The sequence below is a fragment of the Nannobrachium achirus genome (genome assembly GCF_963921795.1).
Source record: "Nannobrachium achirus genome assembly, chromosome: 12".
Taxonomy (NCBI): Eukaryota; Metazoa; Chordata; class Actinopteri; order Myctophiformes; family Myctophidae; genus Nannobrachium; species Nannobrachium achirus.
Genome location: NC_137832.1, coordinates 26,371,670 through 26,391,661, shown reverse-complemented (window position 1 = coordinate 26,391,661; position 19,992 = coordinate 26,371,670). Strand labels below are relative to the sequence as shown.

General features: G+C 43.4%; 1 protein-coding gene across 4 annotated transcripts in view; it reads left to right on the top strand.

Annotated features, from left to right (window-relative positions):
* The window catches only part of fbrsl1 (fibrosin-like 1), a 529,581-nt gene that overhangs the window by 75,591 nt on the left and 433,998 nt on the right, over positions 1 to 19,992 (top strand). For all 4 annotated transcript variants that reach the window (XM_080739442.1, XM_080739441.1, XM_080739440.1 and 1 more), the window contains exon 2: positions 16,790 to 17,029. In XM_080739442.1, coding sequence (XP_080595568.1) covers positions 16,790 to 17,029 — 240 coding nt within the window. The remainder of the gene's footprint in view (positions 1 to 16,789; positions 17,030 to 19,992) is intronic.

Genomic DNA, 19,992 nt, shown 5'->3' with positions numbered 1-19,992 from the left:
TTGATGTTGATGATAGGTCCAATACGTTTGGAGAGGAAAAGAAAATGCTACATTTCCACAGGCTTTTCAAGTGTCATACGGAAATGTGATTGTGATGTTGGAAAACTGAAGTTAACACCGAAGCTCCCTGTGGCGCTTGGTGGGAGGTTGACAGGCCATACTTAATGTACCTGTGAAAAGAAGGTGTCTGTCAGACAGGCAGATGGTCTCCTGCTGTCATTTTGTAGACTATGATTTTCATGAATGTTAGGTCTAGCGGTCAACTAAAAGGATTGGCGCGTTCTGTCCACGCTGACTGAAATTCAATGGTGCTGAACTTGCCTGAGGACCCACATGTAAGCTGATTATGGTTTGAATCACAGCATGGCCTCCCTTTATAATCCTTAGCTATCGATAGTAAGTTTATATATATCGTCGTTGTCGGGCAGAAACCTCGTATCTCCAAGTTTCAAATGTGTTAAAGGGGAAGACCACCCATTTTCAATATTGAACTAAAAAAGTTCCCCCCCTTCTGTGTTGCCTAGAACTGGAGGATTGATTTGGGGGTTTGTATTGTAAATTACAACTTGATGACATCACACATTGTACTACTTTACAATACAAACCCCCAAATCAATCCTCCAGTTCTAGGCAATGACATAGTTCAATATTGAAAATGGGTGGTCTTCCCCTTTAATTTTTTCGCAAAGTAAAGCACTGCTTCATCATATGGCCATCGCTCAAAAGTAGTGAAAACAGCTTGTGTGCTTGTAGATCGACTAGTTTAAATCATGTTAAAAATGATAAATACAAAACAAACGGTTTTGGACATAAAAGGTTTTCACCCGACAACGACGATATGTGCAATTTGTGAAGCCACAACATTTGTAATCCAGTGTTCAGTGGTGAAGCCGCACTATTCAGGCTGGCTGCTTGTATGTAGTTATGGTCTACAGCTAATTTGTCCAAAGTGGAAATAGCAGTCTTTATAAACCAATGAATAGCAGCAAAAACAAATAACACAAATACAATGTTGGTATAACTGATCTCCCGGGAGGAATAATTCAGTCTACTCTACATGCATAGCGTTTTAATATGACCCAACTATCCCACTCTTTTAACCCATTCAAATCGGGAAAGCATCTGTGTCATTTTAGATTTTTGCATTGGATGTGCTATCTTTGAACATGTTTAAAAAATCTTGAAAGGGTGACAACTATTGATTTAGATTTCAGAAGAATTGGCCTCAGGTCTCAATGGGACAGAGGGGCTTCTGTTTTGTGATATCATGCATGTAGCGTGATATCATTAGCTTTGATTGCTCTACTTTTTTTTCTCTCTTTTTTTTGTCTACTTTTAAGGGGACAGACATAGCTTACATTCATACGATACATACACACATAGCATACATACTGACAGACTCTGTTCCAGACAGTTTTGCCCAAAAAAAAAATCTGGACTAAACATTTAACTTTAATTACAATTAAAAAGCAAACAAAAAAGCACATAACAAATGAATCTTCAAAATTAGCCATGTGTTGCACTTGCAATACTTTGACACATTGTACTGTAAGCTTGTAGATCTGCCATGTTTGAAAGGTTTTTGAAGTTCTGAAAATGTTCTCTCGTACAGTACATACAGGTCGAAAGACAGCGGCCGCTTTGTTGCCGAATACCAACTTCGTCCGAAGTCAAATCATGGCCCATGTATCGGCCAGGCCAGTATATCGGACAGACTGATATATTGGTGGGGCTCTAGTCAGTGTCTGTTCCATGTTATTTGGTTTCCTGAGCCCTTGTCGGAGTCATTAGCTAGATTTAAGGCCAGGGTTTATTGTTGGTGTACATCAGCACATTGTCACTACATTCCCCTCATATCTCTGCCTAAAGCAGTCAGCCAGCCAGATGGTGTCACACCGGGAGCCCAGCCAGTCCCCACACAAGATTGCTAAATAAAGACTGACACTCAAACGCACGCGCCCACGCAGGCACAGAGGCATGCATGTGCATGGACACACACATACTGTACGTGGAGTAACAGTACAGGTGTTCAATAAATACAGAGACTCATGTATGATGTCGTTGATGACAGTCAGAAACCTTGTATGTCCATAACCGTTACTTTTCAGGAATTGTAGAGTATTTAGTCACATGCTCTTGTTAATATTTTTCATTGATTAATTCTTTTTAAAACTCACAGACACTGATTTAAGTGACTTAACCAATTTAAAGCTGGCGTCACTATTTTGTGCATGTAGTGAAAATAATAGTAACCAGTAAGACGCCCTTAAGGTCGCGCACATGGGCGTGTCATCAGCGATCTCCATATATGGGCATAGATTGTATTAGTGTGTTTGCCACATTAAAACAGGGCATCATCTGGGGATGCCCATTGCCTTAATATTGGCGTTTTCGGGTCGGGTAGGGCTAAAAGGTATGCTAATTAGTAAGGCTAGACAGGGCCCAGTTAGGGCCAAGCCTTAATTTTCGAGCATCATCATTGTGATGTCACAACAGGTCAGCTGTATCCTTCTGCTGAGCTGGACCAGTCACAGTTGTAGATGTAACGATTAGTCTTATCAGTTTGATTGACAGGAGAGATGATCAAAGGAGCAGAGTTTGTACCATTACGGTTTAAATATGGACAGAAGTATGGGTAGAGTTTCTCAGTGAAGGTGCAGCCAGTGAAAGAGTAGAGGTGAACTCTGGCCTCCACCTCATAAAAGGAGACCAGACCCTCCTCATAATCCACAAACACTCCCACTTTCTGGATCTCAGGGAGGAGGACAGGGGGGTCAGAGAGAGCTCTGTACTCATTTACATTCCACAACGATATAATCCAGTAATCATCGCTGAGTGTCGGATAGAATATTCCCTTCCTGTCGATGGACTCTCTGGCCACTCCTAAACCCCAGTCAGTCTTCCCTCCAACCTGAACCTCATAGTAAAACCTTCCTGAGGAGAAGCTTTGTTTTCCTAAGACAGCGCTAAACAGAGAGAATCTCTCTTTGTTGTTTGGGAGATTCTTCCTTACGTTTCCATGACTCACTTGTTTTCCATCCTCAGACAGGATGAGGTGGGGATTTGCTGTATCAGGGTCCAGAGTCACATCCACGGTGTATTGCTGTATCCTCCTAAGCTCAGAATCACTCAATTTCTTCATCTCTTCGCTGGGTTTGGTTTCTCTCTCTCAGGCTACTGCTCCTCACACTGTGTGGAGCAGCTTTTAAGCTGTCGAGCTGCATGGAATCTCACCTCTTCAAATATGATGTAAGGTTTATCCAAATATGGAGTTCCACACTGCGCCACACTGGACTCCATGATGTTCTCTGCTCTGAAATGTCAACAAACAGGGACAAAGTGAGATTTTTTTTTGGAGCGGTGTTCCTGGAAGGAGCTAAGCTTCAACATCTGGCTTTGTCCGGTTCTCAAAGAACCTGAAAGTAACCTGAAGTGTCGCCTACATCTGGCCTACATCTGGCCTACATCTGGCCTACATATGGCCTACATCTGGCCTACATCTGGTCTAGATATGGCCTACATCCCTGACATGAGGCGTGACTCACGCACGCACAGGAGCTAGCTGCAGGTTTTCATTGTAAATGCAACCTGCGGTCGCAATAAATGTACAGGCTCACTTGTAGATCGGCATTTTTCGCTTGCTCATGTGAGGAAGTATGAAATAGGGTATTCATTTATCAATAAAGTTGTATATTTTTGGCTGTAGGGACAAAAAGCAGACAGAGATCTGGATGGTTCATGATATCAGAATCAGATCAGAAATGTATTTTGGGCTTAAACCATTCAAAGCTTTATCCAACAGTATTATTTTGAAATACATTCTTTGGTGCACAGGGAGCCAGCATAAGAATTTAAGAACTGGAGTGATATGCTCTGCTTTCTTTGTATTAGTAAGGACTCAAGCAGCAGCGTTCTGAATCAACTGCAGTCGTCTAATTTATTTTAGGGAGATCTGTAAAGACACCGTGACAGTAGTCAAGTGCTATATTTTTGTGGTGATAGTAGGCTGACTTTGTGATGGTGTTAATGTGGCTGTTTGAGTCCATGACTACACCAAGGTTTTTGTCTTGGCTAGAAGTTTTTAACATTGCCGATTGGAGTTGGGCGCTGATTCTTAATCTGTCTTCCTTGGCAGGTGTATACAGTATGTACACCTGCCCGTGCTACTGCAAAAATGATGCCAGGTGTGTTCACATGCACACACATACAGCGCTGTGCAGAAATATGCACACACGGGCACGCACGCACACATACAGACAGACTCACACACAGAGCTAACAAAAGAAGAGTGATATTATGCCACCATCTGGAAATCTTTGCTAGTGAAGAGAGGGGAATGGAGAACATGTGGACCCAAGAATACACAGAGAGAATCGGAAAGGTAGAGAGAAAGAGAAGGCCTGGAAACCAAGATGAGATGAAACTGTAGTAGAGGACAAAGATAGGAAAATACAAGATATGAGACAGGAAGAAGAACGGTAAAAGAACAGGAAGAGAAAGAATCACATTAACAAAAAGAAACCTGCTCTCCAACTCTCCTTTCATTTCCCAGGTGGGAAATCCTTCATCTTTGGGTTCAGTATTAATAGGATTTATGTCATTTTCACAAGGTTTTACAGTAATTGGACCGACCTAAAAATGGAAAACCACTTTACCTTCCCCACTCAGTCCTGGACAGATACGTGTCGTCACTCACACCAAGAAGTGGGGAAAACAATACAGCAAGAGATAAACATGACTGACACGGGCTGGGGGGGAGAATGAAGAAGGGAGAGGGAACAAAACGATGGAGGATAGAGAGACAAGCGGAGAGAATAAGTGTTCGGATGGGAGGAAGAGAGACCGCTCGACTGGTCTGACCCGGCCGCGTTACCTTGGCAACAAGTATGGGGGAGCTTTGTTGCTGTTCCAGATTGCATGGGGAGCAGAGAGAGAGAGAGAGAGGAAAAGTGCGTGTACATGTGCATATCGTCGTTGTCGGGTGGAAACCTTGTATGTCCAAAACCGTTTGTGTTGTATTTATCATTTTTAAAATGATTTAAACTAGTGAAAACAGCCGATCTATAAGCACACAACGCCTCGCATCGCGAGGCGTTGTGTGCTTGTAGATCTGCTGTTTTCACTACTTTTGTGCGACGGCCTTGTATGATGAAGCAGGGCTTTACTTTGCGAAAGAATATACAAATTTGAAACTTGGAGATACGAGGTTTCTGCCCGACAACGACGATATGATGGCATGTGTGTAATGTGGGCATGATGGAGCGTGATAGTGTTTGAAATGGGTTTGTTTGTGTGTGTGTGTGTGTGTGTGTGTGTGTGCGCGCGTGCGTGTGTGTGCGAGTGAGTGCGTGCGTATGTATGTACGTGCGTGTGAACAGCAGTTGTATTTATCTGCGTTTGTAAGTGTCTGATTAGATCTGTGTCTGTGTACGTGTGCATCTACTGTGCAGGTTGCATAAAATCCTACACACCCACACCCACACAGAGTTATATGCACACACAGCGCCGTCGGTATGAGTACACTACACATGGCTTCACAGCGTTCAGTTGTAGTGAAGCATCAAGATCTACTGCAGGAAGCATGTTTCAACTCCCAGAGGAAGAGTTATGCATTCTGCACACAGGAATGTCAGCAAACTGTGAAGCCCTGGCAATGGGGGGGTTTGCAGTGGAGGAAGGGAGAGAGACAGAGGGGTGTTCTTGATGATGTATTCATAACCGAAGTGACGGTGTTTGAACGCATGATGAGATAGAGACAGAGTGGGATGACAGAACAAGATGGAGCAGAGAGATAATAAAAAGGAGAAAGTCGGAGATAAATAAGAGAGAGATAAAGTTTAAGAGGCAAGAAAAAAGGCAGAGAGAGAGAGAGAGAGATAGGGTTGTTTAGTGCTCACTATCGCGTTTCCCCAGCTCTCTCTTCTCTTCTCATAGTCAGTAATTATTTATCAGACACAAAGAGCTTTGCAGGGAACGTTCTACATGAACCAAACAGCCCAGAGGCCAAAAGGGCAGCCTTCTAACCATGGCAGAACCTCAAAACTCAGAAAAGAATGCTGCACAGGGTTGAAAACGGTATCAAATATGAACTGTTTTAAACCGGTCCGGCGGCCTGGCCCAAGTTACTAGTTCTGGTGTCACATTCTTCAAATGTCTTATCTACTTCCTGTAAGTAGACTAAACAATAACAGTAGTGTTGACTAATCATTGCAAGTGGCTCTTATTTAGAAATCCGCTGTTTTTAGAGGAAGACTCAAAACAAGAAGCATTAAATCAGCTCTAAACTCTTCATAAATGGCCATAAATACCTATTTTATATAAAACAAATCGTTAAATATTCTGCAAAATTTGGGGTGCGTACAGTACCAAGCAGGTCCCCTGAGAACTAGGCCAAAAAAGTTATGTGCACCCCAGGACATTATTTCTGAATTTTCATCAAGTGCTTTAAGAACCTACAATAGCCTCCTACAAGGAATTTTCTTTTAAATGTCTAGCGGTTTACTAAAAGTATTCTATTGTCAGTTGTCAATACTGTGTCATTCTCATTCATTATTGGTCAGAAGTGTGCATGGTAGTATTGTCCAAACATTTTAGTCTGGGTTTTCCTGTTACAGTCATACAGCAGTAACTCCGGCTTTTTGAAGCCATTTAGACGCTGTTCCAGAAGTGTGTAGCTTGTGTCTGTATGGCAGTCTTTTTGGTACGTCTGCAAATCTTGAATCATGTTTTAATGATTCCCTGAGGTGCCTTCATGGCGACGCTTTGCAAAGATTATCAAATCGCCAGCAGTCTGAAGTGGCTTCATCTTTCCTTTTCTTCTGTTAATGACCCTAATGGCCAATAAAGACATCAGGAGAGGCTCTAAGTATGTGGATAAGAGAGAAAATTGTACATTATTACTTTAAGCTGAAACTGAAGCTCTTATCCTGACTTATACAAGAAACCAATACTAAAGTACTAGATAAGTATAGATGGATGCTTTATTGTCCTTGCGGAAATTCATTTTGTAGATAATAGATGTAATCACTCCTGTCTAGAATGATCAAGTAAGTGAAAAACACGAAGATAAGAAAAGTAGAGAGAACGGTAGAAACGAAAGTAAAGTTCAATTAAAACGGGGAAATCTCGCTCTTTCGATATCCAGCGTCGGCTGGTTAGCTACTCAGCCGCATCACGGTTAAGGCCCTTTTCCACTGTCAGCGATAACGATGACGATAACGATTTAAAAAATGTGTTTTCAATTGAAGTGGATCGACAGCATCCATCCAACACCGTTGTTGATCCTAACGATATAGTTGTCGGCTATCATTGTCTTTATCGGTGTTGGGAGGATGCCGCCGATCCACTTCAATTGAAAACACATTTTTTAAAATCGTTATCGTCATCGTTATCACTGCCGGTGGAAAAGGGCCTTTACTGAGGTTATAGGGTTCAAGTTTGGGTTAGGTTTAGACATAGATGTTAACATTCATTCGCGTCGGCAGGTTAGCTACTCACCCACGTCGGCAGGTTAGCTTTTCACCAGGTTAACATTCACCTGCGTAGAAAGAATGAACCGTCTAAAAGATGCTATGTCGCAATATCGACACGCTCCCATTAAAACTAAGTTGTTTTAGATTGAGAAAAGGATGGTGGTGGTGAGATGGGAAATTATTCTCCAACTGTCACATCCATATGCCTTTGCTGTGATCTATATGTTTTCTGAAAACCGTTCATCCCTGTGGGGAAAACAAGAAATATTGAATCGTTAAGACATTCTTTGGTCTATCAGTGTTGATGCATACCTCCCTTTTATACCGTGGTCTTTCAAGTTTAAGTTTTAAATTGTATCGTCTCCAAATGGGAACATTTGCTTTACAAGGCAACAAAACACTGTATATCATAATAGAAGATATAGTGAATGAGCCATACGCTGTTTTCCAAATGACAGCCTCTTAGAAATGTCACTCAGAACTCCACGTCTGACTTCATTCATTCATTATGCAGACGCCTGCGTGCGAGCACTTACATATACACCACAAGCACTGCCGGCTCCTAACACCTGTCTGTTCATATAGCTGCACTTAATCTCTCCCTCTACAAGTGTGTGTTGTCAGGCCCACACTCTTCGTCATTAAATACTTGTCTTGTCTGCCTCCTTACTCTGACAGACATCCATCAGTGGTGCTGCCAGGGCTGCCTGCCAGCCCACAAGAGAAACACTGCAATATCATCCAAGGGAGAGATTTGCTACGGCACTTCAGAAATGTTTAGCCCTTTTACGATAGCATTCGGCCGCATGGATTTACACTCAGTTGGTGACTGGTGTTTGTGGACCATTAACAAGCGCTTGTCGGGTATGTAAATCATAGACACTTATGAATTAAATTTGCATCGATTTAGTCGGGCGGCGTAAGCTAGAGTTTACAGTGTTGCATTGGTGATGCTAAGCCGAGATAACACTTGAGGAGCCCTCCGCATCTAATGCTGCTGTCAGCAATATCAAACACACCTTTAATTAACTTAGAACATATGCTTCCATTTACCCTGCTCTCTCGCTCTCTCTCGCAAAGCATATAATCAGAGGGCTATTGGCTGGGAAAGGGAGAAGGAGCGCAGTTTGTGTGCCAAGAAGCCTAATCATTCTGTGAGCAAGAGAAAGCGCACATTTCTACAGTGATCAATGTCACATAATTGGCTAGCACAAGGATTAAATGAACCAAATCCCCTTCCTTTCTCTTTTGGCTAATAGATCTGGTGTGTTTTTCCTGTTCATTTGACTTTGCCTCCGTTTAGGGGCCTAATCCTTTGTGAATGTGATCTCGTTCCTGGGATGCATTCATGTAGGGTGTTTGGTGTGAAGGCAAGGCATAGAAGCAGGGTATCAGAGTCAATACTAATCCATTGCAGGTTCAAGCTAGCCACTTGTCCACACAGCCCACACAAAGGACCCCTCTGCCACACTTTATTTCCTCCTAATTTATACCTTTTACTTACTATACTTTCGGTTATTTACCATTTAGCTGCATAGTTTATACAGCCAGCCTGCTTAGTGAACACTGCATTGTTTTGTGTGGCTTTATTCACAATTAAGTAAGTTACTAGCAATGCTATATATTGGACAGGGAGGCCACACAATTAGACTCATGTCTTAATAACATCATAGGCCCAATTTATTCATTCCTCTTATAGTCCACTCTTCTGTGTCCTGCTGGCATCTATTCTAGTAGTGTCCAACTGTTTAACCCCAAATCTGTGTTGGCCATGTCAGGATCCAATATGACCCCAATATCCTCCTCTTTGTTTGAAGTACAGTGAATATTCTTTGCAGCTTTATATTGTGGCTGAAGAAGGCACACACTAGTGGCCACTTGTCTATCTTCTAATAATGATTCCATACTTCAGGCATTGCTTACACTGGATTTGTTTACATATATTAATAATAATGAACTAGGAGGAGTCCTGCTGCATGTTAATTAAATGACTCCATCAACTGCCAGTCTCCAAGTTGATGAATATTCATGCCGGTCATATGAAGGTTCTGATCACCTTTAGGGTGGAGGCTGGAGCATGGAATAGTGGGCTTCCCATTCACAACTGTGCCAGGTTCAATTCCCTGTAATTGATATCCAGTATCCTGTCACAAGCCCTTGAATGAGACACTGAATCCCTACTCATTTGTGTTGATGTTATAATAGACAACAGTGTCTGCTAAATGCCTGAAATGTAAAGGCAGAAGTGAGGGGAGGGGCGGCTGGTTGTACTTTTGATTGATTTTGTTGTCAGGTTTGTGGTTGCTTTGTTCCTCTCCCTGTGCTTCAATGGTGGCTCAGTGAGGTAATTAATAGCATGACAAGTACCCCTTCTAGCACTATCAGGCCCCTCATGACAATTTCCATGTACCGCTGGGCAGAGAGCACCACTAGTGCTGGCCACTAGTCTCTTAATCCAGCCGATGTCTTTCACAGGGGAAATCTTGCTCTTTCGAACGACCGTCATTTCGACAAAGGAGCGTCAGGAGGGTTAGCGACTGAACCCACAGAGGTTAGGTTTAGGGTAAGGGTTAGAGTTGGGTGTCAAAAGATGACACGTAGTAACAGCGAGCATGGTCCGTTTCTCAGTGGTTTTGTCAACTATGAAGGTTAAATAACAAATTGAGCTCCCATGCCCCTCGCAAAAATGCGGGCAAAATGTTTGACAGATGCTGACAGTTTGGGTCTCATCCACTTACTATACACTATACTATAAAGGAAAAAAATAACCACAAAAAATCTGATTTAAGTAGCATGTGAGGGGTCAAACTATGGCTTTTTAATTATTCTGAATCCATTGCAAGCATTTGTTTTGCATGAAAAACATTCCTTAGGCTAAAACGGCCCAACAAAACTATGGTTTAGTGATGAGTCATTATGTTTCACAGTTATGTGGGGGGGGCGTGGGAAGACTCCAAATTTGGGCACTGTAGTGATGTCAGTCAATGATGTCAGTGAGTGATGTCAGTTGGGCATTGTTTCAGCATGCGGCTGTTACCATGGTGGCGACACTGTTTAGTATCCGTGATGTCAGCATGCAGACAGACGGCGGACGGCGGATGGACAGACATTCGCTAAATTAATAGTTAGATATACTACTTGTTCTCTTCGATTGTGAGAGAGAGAGAGAGAGATTTGTGTGAATACTACCGTACACACACACACACACACACACACACGCACACACACACACACACACACACACACACTGCCTTGAGATGACTTGTGACATCCGACATCCGATAAATTGCATGCGAGGCTGTATACTCACTTTCGGCAACCACCCTTTCCAGGGCTCGTACAGCTCCAATCAAAAATCAGGTGTCATTAGCAACTATCAGATTTGACAAAAATCTGTTTAAATGATGGAAAATCCACATTTTTAAAACCCTTTCCAGGGCTCGTACAGCTCCAAAAAAAATCAGGTGTCATTATTAACTATCAGATTTGACGAAAATCTGTTTAAATGATGGAAAATCCACATTTTTAAAAGTAGCATGGTCCAGCCTCCAAGGGGAGTCCACGAGCACAAACCCACACACACACACAAATCTAAGAAAATGTCACTTATGACATCCGACCCTAAAAATCACACCAGCGCACCATGGGAGTAAAATACCTTGATTTAAACAAAGAAAACTTGTGGCATCCAAATTTTGGGTGTCACAAGTCAAACGGATGTCACAAGTTGAGTGGGCTAACGCACATTGGGTGTCACAAGTTATGGCAGGGCAGAACACACACACACACACACACACACACACACACACACACACACACACACGCACTATATGTATTCTTAACCTCAGCTAGGGCTAGGCTTCGACTAATTCATTTTCCAGTAGAAGCGGTGCTTTAAGCAAGTGCACAGAGGATATGGAGGTGGGGAAATGTCCGGATATCTGTCTTATTTACTACTCATTTTCAGAGCTTATGAATTTCAGACAGGTAGGCGGAAGCATTTGGAAATTGCAGGAGCCAACGTGTCTGTCTGTTGAGAAACTACTATAATCCTGAAAGACTCTTCTAACCTTTCAACAAATAAATAAATAAATCCCAGTTGCCGTCGGCTGGTTGCAGAAAACAGCTTTTGAAAGATTCTACTCAACCTTTTTACCGTCGGGTTTGAAGGACATGTTTTTAAAATGAACAACCTACTTGTTGTCTGCTGTTTTGCTTTTGATTAAATCAGACAAAATGACATGGTTAGATCCGTGACTCGAATATCAATGCAAAAATATCAAAGTTCTACTCTGTAACATTCATTTTAGTGGTCTTTTTGGCCTCTCGTAACACTGCTGTCATTACACTGTCTGTCTGTGTGGAAGTACCACTCAAAGAAAGAATGCTGCAGGGTCCTGGGATATATTTTGGAATGCAAAAACAAGTTGTTAGAAACGTCATTTATTAACTGTAAAATGCATACTGTAACTAAACATATTGTCAGTACATTTCCAGAGTGTCTGGGGCAGAGCCTTATCTAATCACATAATATGGGCATAAATGGGTGAAACAGTGCCCAAACTTCTGACATCTGATACTGATACCGCCTCCTGTACTGCACATGCGTCACCGCCATGGTACGTAACATCTGCATGTCTGAAACAATGTCCTATCACTGACACGTCTGGGTTCTCCAACATTACTTCTGAGACTCCCACATTCAGTCCCTCATATTCTGTGCACACCCCCCGGCAAGGTCCTTGTGAATAAAAATGTTTGTGTGCATGGATATTGTGAAAATATAACAGTGAAAGATTATATGAATATTTTTCACCAGTATATTGTCGTTGTCGAGTGGAAACCTTGTATGTCCAAAACCGTTTGTTTTGTATTTATCATTTAAAAAAAGATTTAAACTAGTGAAAACAGTCGATCTACAAGCACACAACGCCTCGCGGTGCGAGACGTTGTGGGCTTGTAGATGAGCTGTTTTTCACTACTTTTGTGCGACAGCCTTGTATGATGAAGCAGGGCTTTACTTTAAGAAAGAAGGTATACATTTGAAACTTGGAGATATGAGGTTTCTGCTTGACAACGACGATATATTGATATAATATCATGACAATGAGTACACAAGTGGCACATTCTGGGGCCAGGTTAGCCTGGTTGCGACCGTAGGTCGCATTTACTACCAAAACCTCCACAGGCTGTCCGTGAGTGAGTCAGTCACACGTCACACTGTGAGTGAGTCAGTCCGTCAGTCACACGTCACACTCTTGCCCTGCTCATATCTCCGCAACCGTTGCCCCGATCCATGCCAAATTCTGCACACACACTCCTTACCTGCCAAACTACAACCTCCAAGGACTCCCGGAGCTCCAGGGACCCCCAGGTCCCTGGGGGACCCCCAGATGTAAAAAATGACCAAATGTGCTAAACTGACCAAATGACCACCCCAACGGGGCTGCTCACGGGGAATTCCTGGGGACCACCGACTCCTGGTGCTCCAGAACGGATGCAAAAGTGGTGGCGCCCCCAGTGGAGGACCCCCTACACTGCAGCTCACATAAAATGCCGTAACTCCGGCTAGGAGCGACCGGGACAGCCGGGGCCGGTACCTATTCGTCCGCCTTGGCGGCGCGGAGACCCCACCCCTCATTTCTCACATGGCCCTCTTCTAGCGCCACCATGAGGCCCATTCTTGCAAAACACATTTTTGGACACTGCTCCTAAAATTTTTGCCCTAAAATCACGCAAATCGGTACACAGTATGTCTACACTCATCCCATCAACATGAATCTCTCCCATATAGCGCCACCTCCAGGCCGATTTTTAAAAACACATTTTTGGACACTGCTCCTACAGATTTTGCCCTAAAATCACGAAAATCACTACACAGTATGTCTACACTCATGTCATCAACATGGATCAGGAAGATTTTGGAAAAACACATTTTTGCCCTATTTGTGGAGATAAGTGACCTACGGTCGCTTATCTCCCGATTAGGGAGTCTTACTGGTATGCTTTGGTCATGATGATAACAATGAGCACAGTGACAAGGCAAAACCACACTCTGAGTGGAACAAATTATTATTAGTTTCCCCCCAAGGTAAACACATTTAGTCAGATAAGGGTATCAGTATTATTGTTAGTCATAATGCTAACCATGGAGCCAATTAGTTGATTATTCAGATGGCAGTGCGCTGAGGGCCCAGCGCTGGCAGTGAACAGATGTTTGAAAGGAGAACTAACAGCCGTGGGCCGTGCCCTCTGCACGGCTCTGAGCTGTGCTGTGTCACACACCCTTCAGACTGGCTGTGATCTCCGTTGACTTTGTTTGCCAACAGCGTGTCGCAAACTCGACAGAAGAGCAAACAATGGGCAGCTGGAGACAAATGGATAAATGTGAATTGCGTATAAACAATCACAGTGAAGGAGGCAGGCCAGGTAGATTGATAGACCGTTGTAGACACATGAATCCACTGATAGGGGTTCTAATACAGTGGTTCTCAACCTGTGGGTCGGGACCCCAAACCTGGGGGGGTCCCAAAATGATCAACTTAATGTGAAACATTGTTTTCTCACTCAACAGTGAACAAACTAACATAAAGTTTAAGTGTATACAGGGTATCTGCACATGTCTAAGTGACTTTTTAATACATCTAAAATGACAAATTATGCAAATTGTCAAACATTAGAGGCAGAAATTGTGAAAATATGTGAGAAATTGTGTGAGCATGTAGATCTGTCCTGCAAAGCTTGGCCAATGGGACCCTGGGTGTACAACAAACTTTGAGCCAGTTGTGCCAAGATGTAGGCCACACTTCAGTTTTCTTTAGGGCCCAGATTTTCTTTGTTTTACTTGTTTTTTCCAACCAGTTTGAAGACCGGACAAAGCCAGATTAGCGCCTGTTCCAGGAGCACTGCACCGCTCAGAAAACAAAACATCTGAAGTGCATCCTTGAATTCCCCTCCTCACCAGCATTTACAGTATTACTTTTCTGTTTCAATTTTACATTAAGTATCAATTCAACCCCCTTTCATTCCAGCCATTTAAGCAGTTTCCAGTGATTAATGGGGCCGGCTAACCCTGAGAAGTCAGCGGTAACCCTGCTCCAGAGCAAGCCCAGGGCTAAACTCTGTGCAAGCCCTCTACAAAACATTGTTGTGTGAATAATCCCTGAGCCATGGGCCAAAATCTCTCTTAGCCCAGGGCTGAGAAGGCACTAAGCCATGGGCTAAGTGCAGTGTCAAAGCCCTGGATTCTTTTTGTCTGACTAAGCATACCGGGTCGGGAAAATAACCTGCCCAATAAAGCACTGTGTACCAGGGCAGTTACAAATGATGTTTGAATTCCAATAAATAAACAGCACTTACACACTACTTCTCGCCGAAGCGTGAACGGAATGATTAGTGTAAGGGGGAAATTGCTCCGTCATACTGTGTAAAAGTATATAGTGAGTGCATTTTCTCCAGCGTGTGTTAAAGCGGCAGTTCACATCATAAGCTCATTATATTGCAGTCATAAAGGGATTATGGGCTCCAGTATGGCATTGTTCTGCTGCTGTTGGAACTAGAGAGAGAGAGAGAGAGAGAGAGAGAGAGAGAGAGAGAGAGAGAGAGAGAGAGAGAGAGAGAGAGAGAGAGAGAGAGAGAGAGAGAGAGAGAGAGAGAGAGAGAGAGAGAGAGAGAGAGAGAGAGAGAGAGAGAGAGAGAGAGAGAGAGAGAGAGAGATTCACCGTGTGTCTCTATGGTAGTGGAATCACTAGAAGTGTTTGCTTTCCTCCGTATAAGCCGACAACAGAAAGTCCAGGGGTTGCACTACTTTCGCTGTTTACCAACACCAGTAACTGTACACACTGGGGCATTAACGACTTGTGATTTTTGCAAGTCGACTCGACTCAGTAAATAGTTGAGTTGAAGTCGACTTTATCGTTTCATGACGTCATCACGTCACACACAACCTCCCACTTATTTTGGGGGGTCCCCCAGATGATTAACTTAAATGTGAAACATTGTTTTCTCAGTCAACTGTAAACAAACCAACATAAAGTTTAAGTGTATAGAGGGTATCTTCACATTTCTAAAGTGCCAATTTAAGGACTTTTTAATACCTCTAAAATGGCAAATTAAACGTTGTCCAAATTGTCAAGTGAAAATAGCAGATCTACATGCTATGCGAGGCGTTGTGAGCATGTAGATCTGCTATTTTCACAAAAGAAAGTATTTTTGTATTTCTTTTCAACTTCGATGTTCGACTTTCTCTGGTGGGAGTCGACTTGTGTAATGAAGTCGACTGAGTCGACTTGTCGTCTTTTTCGTTAATGCCCTAGTAAACACACAGTAACATTCTATGGAATGGACCATAAGGGTCTCGTTGGATCCATTTGTACACTCTTGAGTTACAAAATGGATTAATGAACACCAAGGGTTTTGTGTAACAACACAGCTTCCACACAAAAAAAAAACAGACAATCTTATCTTTCACACATGTGCACATTCTCACACTTTCTCTAATGTATCACCATATTTCTTATATAAATAAACAGTTCAGCCGAATCTTAAATGAATGAGATAAACCATTCTAATTAGGTCTAGGACAATAACCACATTACCACAATAATCATTACGGCAATTTCTTTCTTTCTTTCTTTGGCTGGTGAAAGTCACAGTAGTGCATATGGGGTGTGATATGAAATGTAAGCTTACCATGAACTCAATGTTTTGTGGGTTTCATTCTATAGGCCTATGGCAGGGGTCTTCAACAGGGGTTCCGGGACCCCTAGGGGGTCCCCAGAGTTACTACAGGGGGTCCTCCATATCTTTCTTTGAGTGATAGAAACCTTTTTCTCCTTTTTCATATTAACCACTTGAACCCTAGCGTCCATATTCGGAGAACTTTAGCCTAAAATAGCAGATCTGTAGATCGGCTTTTTTCAGCAAAGAGCCTTGGTGTAGAGGGGAAAAGAGCAGAATGAGTACAGAGTGAAAGGTCAAGTTTATTAAGTATTGACGGTTCAAGTGGTTAATATCTGAAAACACAAATTGACATGAATCCAAAATACACTGATGATTGTGCCAAACAATGAAACTATATGGAATCTATGATAAGGTTGTGGGGGTCCCTGCTTCATCTCTCTCTCAACTAAGGAGTCCTTGGCCTGAAAAGGTTGAAGACCACCTGGCCTATGGTATGGTGAACCTCCAAATCGCCGGGGCACGTTGCTTTTTCGCGACATATTCCATACTGTCACAGCCTTAATTCTAATCAGATCACTCTTTTTTTCCCTCCTTTCCCCCTGCCCTATCTCCCCTTTCTCCCCGTCATTGCGCAGAAGAAGATGGGCGTGGTGAAGACGCAGGAGAAGAAGGAGCGCTGGAAGGAGAAGAAGGCCGCAAAGCGCCAGAGGGAGAAGGAGGAGGAGGAGCAGCTTCCGGAGGTGGGAGAGGAGGAGAACGTGATGCCGGCTGTCATGGACCCCCTGGAGAACAGGTTCCTGAACCACGCCCAGTGCGACCAGGAGAGGATCAACGAGAGGCTGCTGAAGAAGACCTACTCCAAGAAAAACAAAATGGTCAGTGGCCTAAAGGCGTTGCTTTGTGTTTTCAAAGGCGAGTTCGTTCTGTGTCGTACGACAAAAAAAGATGATTTTTTTTCTATTTTGTTTTTCATGGTACGGTGCAGGCAGTCAAGGAAGTCTTTAAAGTTGGCTGTTATGGCTCCTGGGAGATACAGGAAGCTATACTGTGGCTGTTTTGTTTTGCACATGTGTGTGTAATCGTGTGGCTTTGTCTGGGGTCGGTGTCTACGGTGTGGGAGGGTTTTATTATGGTCTGGTGTTAGGACGATGTTGAAGTTGAGTTCACTCACTGACATCCAGTGTGGATTTTATTACATTCAGCAGTTGTATTTTGAAACAGCAGCCATTGATTGACAATTATTATTTTGGGTGTCAGGCTTTTGCCTAGCTGACACCCATAGTGTCAGCTATGTGTTTTTCCTTTTTCTTGACATTGCTATTAGTGGTGAGTTTTTTATTAGATTACTGGCTAAAAACAGTAGCTAAATATGTGATGCAATTATCTATTAGACCAGTGTTTCTCAACCACTGTGCCGGGGACCTTTGGTGTGCCCCTGAGAAGGGTCAAGTGTGCCCCTTGAAACTGCTTGAAAGCCAGTATTGTATTTATCATTTTAAAATGATTTACCGATCTACAAGCACACAACGCCTCGCAGTGCGAGGCGTTGTGTGCTTGTAGATCTGCTGTTTTCACTACTGTTGTGCGACAGTCTTGTATGATGAAGCAGGGCTTTACTTTGCGAAGAAACGTACACATTTGAAACTTGGAGATACAAGGTTTCTTCCCGACAGTGACGATATTTACACCCCCGTATTATGTTGGTGTGCCCATGGATTCTTGGGACATGAAAAGTGTGCCCATTCAGAAAAAAGGTTGAGAAACACTGTATTAGACCAAGTAACATTCCGTTGCAGGATGTGAGATATCAAATATGATCTGAGTGGGCCTGCTGAATGGCTGCTACGCCATGGTGCAGTACACAGAGTCAAATACTTAATTTATCAATGTGTAACTGTGAGGGTACCAGCTCAGTGGCCTAGTGATTTGAGTGTCTTCCCTGAGACTGGGAGATCGGGGTTCAAACCCTGGTCGGGTCATACCAAAGACTCTAAAAAATGGGACCCAGTGCCTCCCTGCTTGGCACTCAGCATCAAGGGTTGGATTGGGGGTAAGTCCCTGCGACATACTAGCGGCATGTCCAGTGGGTGTGCTTGTACATCAAAGCAGCCTCACGCTACAGAAACAGGAGATAGGCTCCTGCCCTATGAGCCTCATGGCTCGGCCGAGTCATATGGGACTCATGGCTCAGCAACTGTGAGGGTGTACAAATGTAACCAAGTGGGTCTTTACATTTGTAAATACTGGGAGAAATAACGCGGAAGATTTTAGAGTACGACTAACCTATTCAAACCTAAATGTCCCATTACTGCAACACCGTACCAAACAACACCCAAACAGCAGCGCTGCTGGTTCCATTCACCATGGCTACAGCCTAGTATTTTGTTATGTGTTATCAATCTCCCTCCTTCTCCACAGACCACTGCCAATATCCTCAGCCTGAAGCACACTGCAGAACAGGAGTCTATTGTGTCTGTGTCTGTCTGTGTGTGTGTGTGTGTGTGTGTGTGTGTGTGTGTGTGTGTGTGTGTGTGTGTGTGTGTGTGTGTGTGAGAGAGACAGAGAGAGAGAGAGAGAGAGAGAGAGAGAGAGAGAGAGGGAGAGGGAGAGGGAGCAGGGACATGCTGGGCCCCTGATTCAGCCCGGGAAAAAGAGTTGGGGAGGCCCTCATTGCGTGCTATAGAGAGAGATCTCTCTCTATAGCGCTGCTGCTACTCAACGATTTGCCATTCAGATCAGTGACAAGCCAGTGGGCCAATTACATGAGTTATATTTTGTCGTTGTCGGGTGGAAACCTTGTATGTCCAAAACCGTTTGTTTTGTATTTATCATTTTAAAAATGATTTTTAAACTAGTGAAAACAGACGATCTACAAGCACACAACGCCTCGCGGTGCGAGGCGTTGTGTGCTTGTAGATCTGCTGTTTTCACTACTTTTGTGCGACGGCCTTATATGATGAAGCAGGGCTTTGCTTTGCGTAAAAATGTATACATTTGAAACTTGGAGATACAAGGTGCCCGACAGTGACGATTTGCTTTGTTGGCCGCCCAGCCCCCAAAATGGAACGAAGGCCTTTTATTTATTTTTTTTTCCTAATGACCTGCCGGGAATGAACCGGCCGTTCGGGAGTTGTCCCGCTTTTCCCAATGGCCAGCACGTCCCTGAGAGAGAGAGAGAGAGAGAGAAAGAGAGGGAGAGGGAGAGAAGGAGAGAGAGAGAGATCCATGTACTGTACAGTATTAACAGTTAGTTTGAAATGGGCGGATGTTTTTACTGCTCCTGTCCTGAGGCCAGGATCCTCTCAGTGCTCTCTAGATGAGGAGTGTGTTTGTGTGTGAGTTAGTCAGGAAGCCAAGTAAATAATGAGGATATGTTGCCTGGAGCTCTACTGATCCACTGTCCAAAACAGAGATAAGATTTCCTAAGCAAGTCAGCATGGCTGGAAAACGAGTCTGGGCCTTCATGTGTGATTTTTGCAAAGCATTTACTTTTGCAGGCATTTATGTGCTGCTGGTATTCACCTGCAGGATAGTGCACTGCAGTGTTGGGGCACTGCAGCGTTGCCAAGTCCGGTTATTATGAGCTACTTTGGGCTTGTTTTTCTGTAAATTCGCTTGTAGATATTGGTGCTTTTATGGTTTGGGTTGTGGTTTGGTTTCTTTGGGCTTGTCTCCACAGTGTAATTGCTTTGGGCTTGCTTCCGAGATGTTCTCTAAATCAGTGCTTCTCAAACATTTCAGGCCGCGACCCCCAAAATATTCACATTTTAACTGGAGGCCCCCACCCTGACGAACACTAAGAATTGAGGCATTACATTTTGTATAACATGGGTTCTAT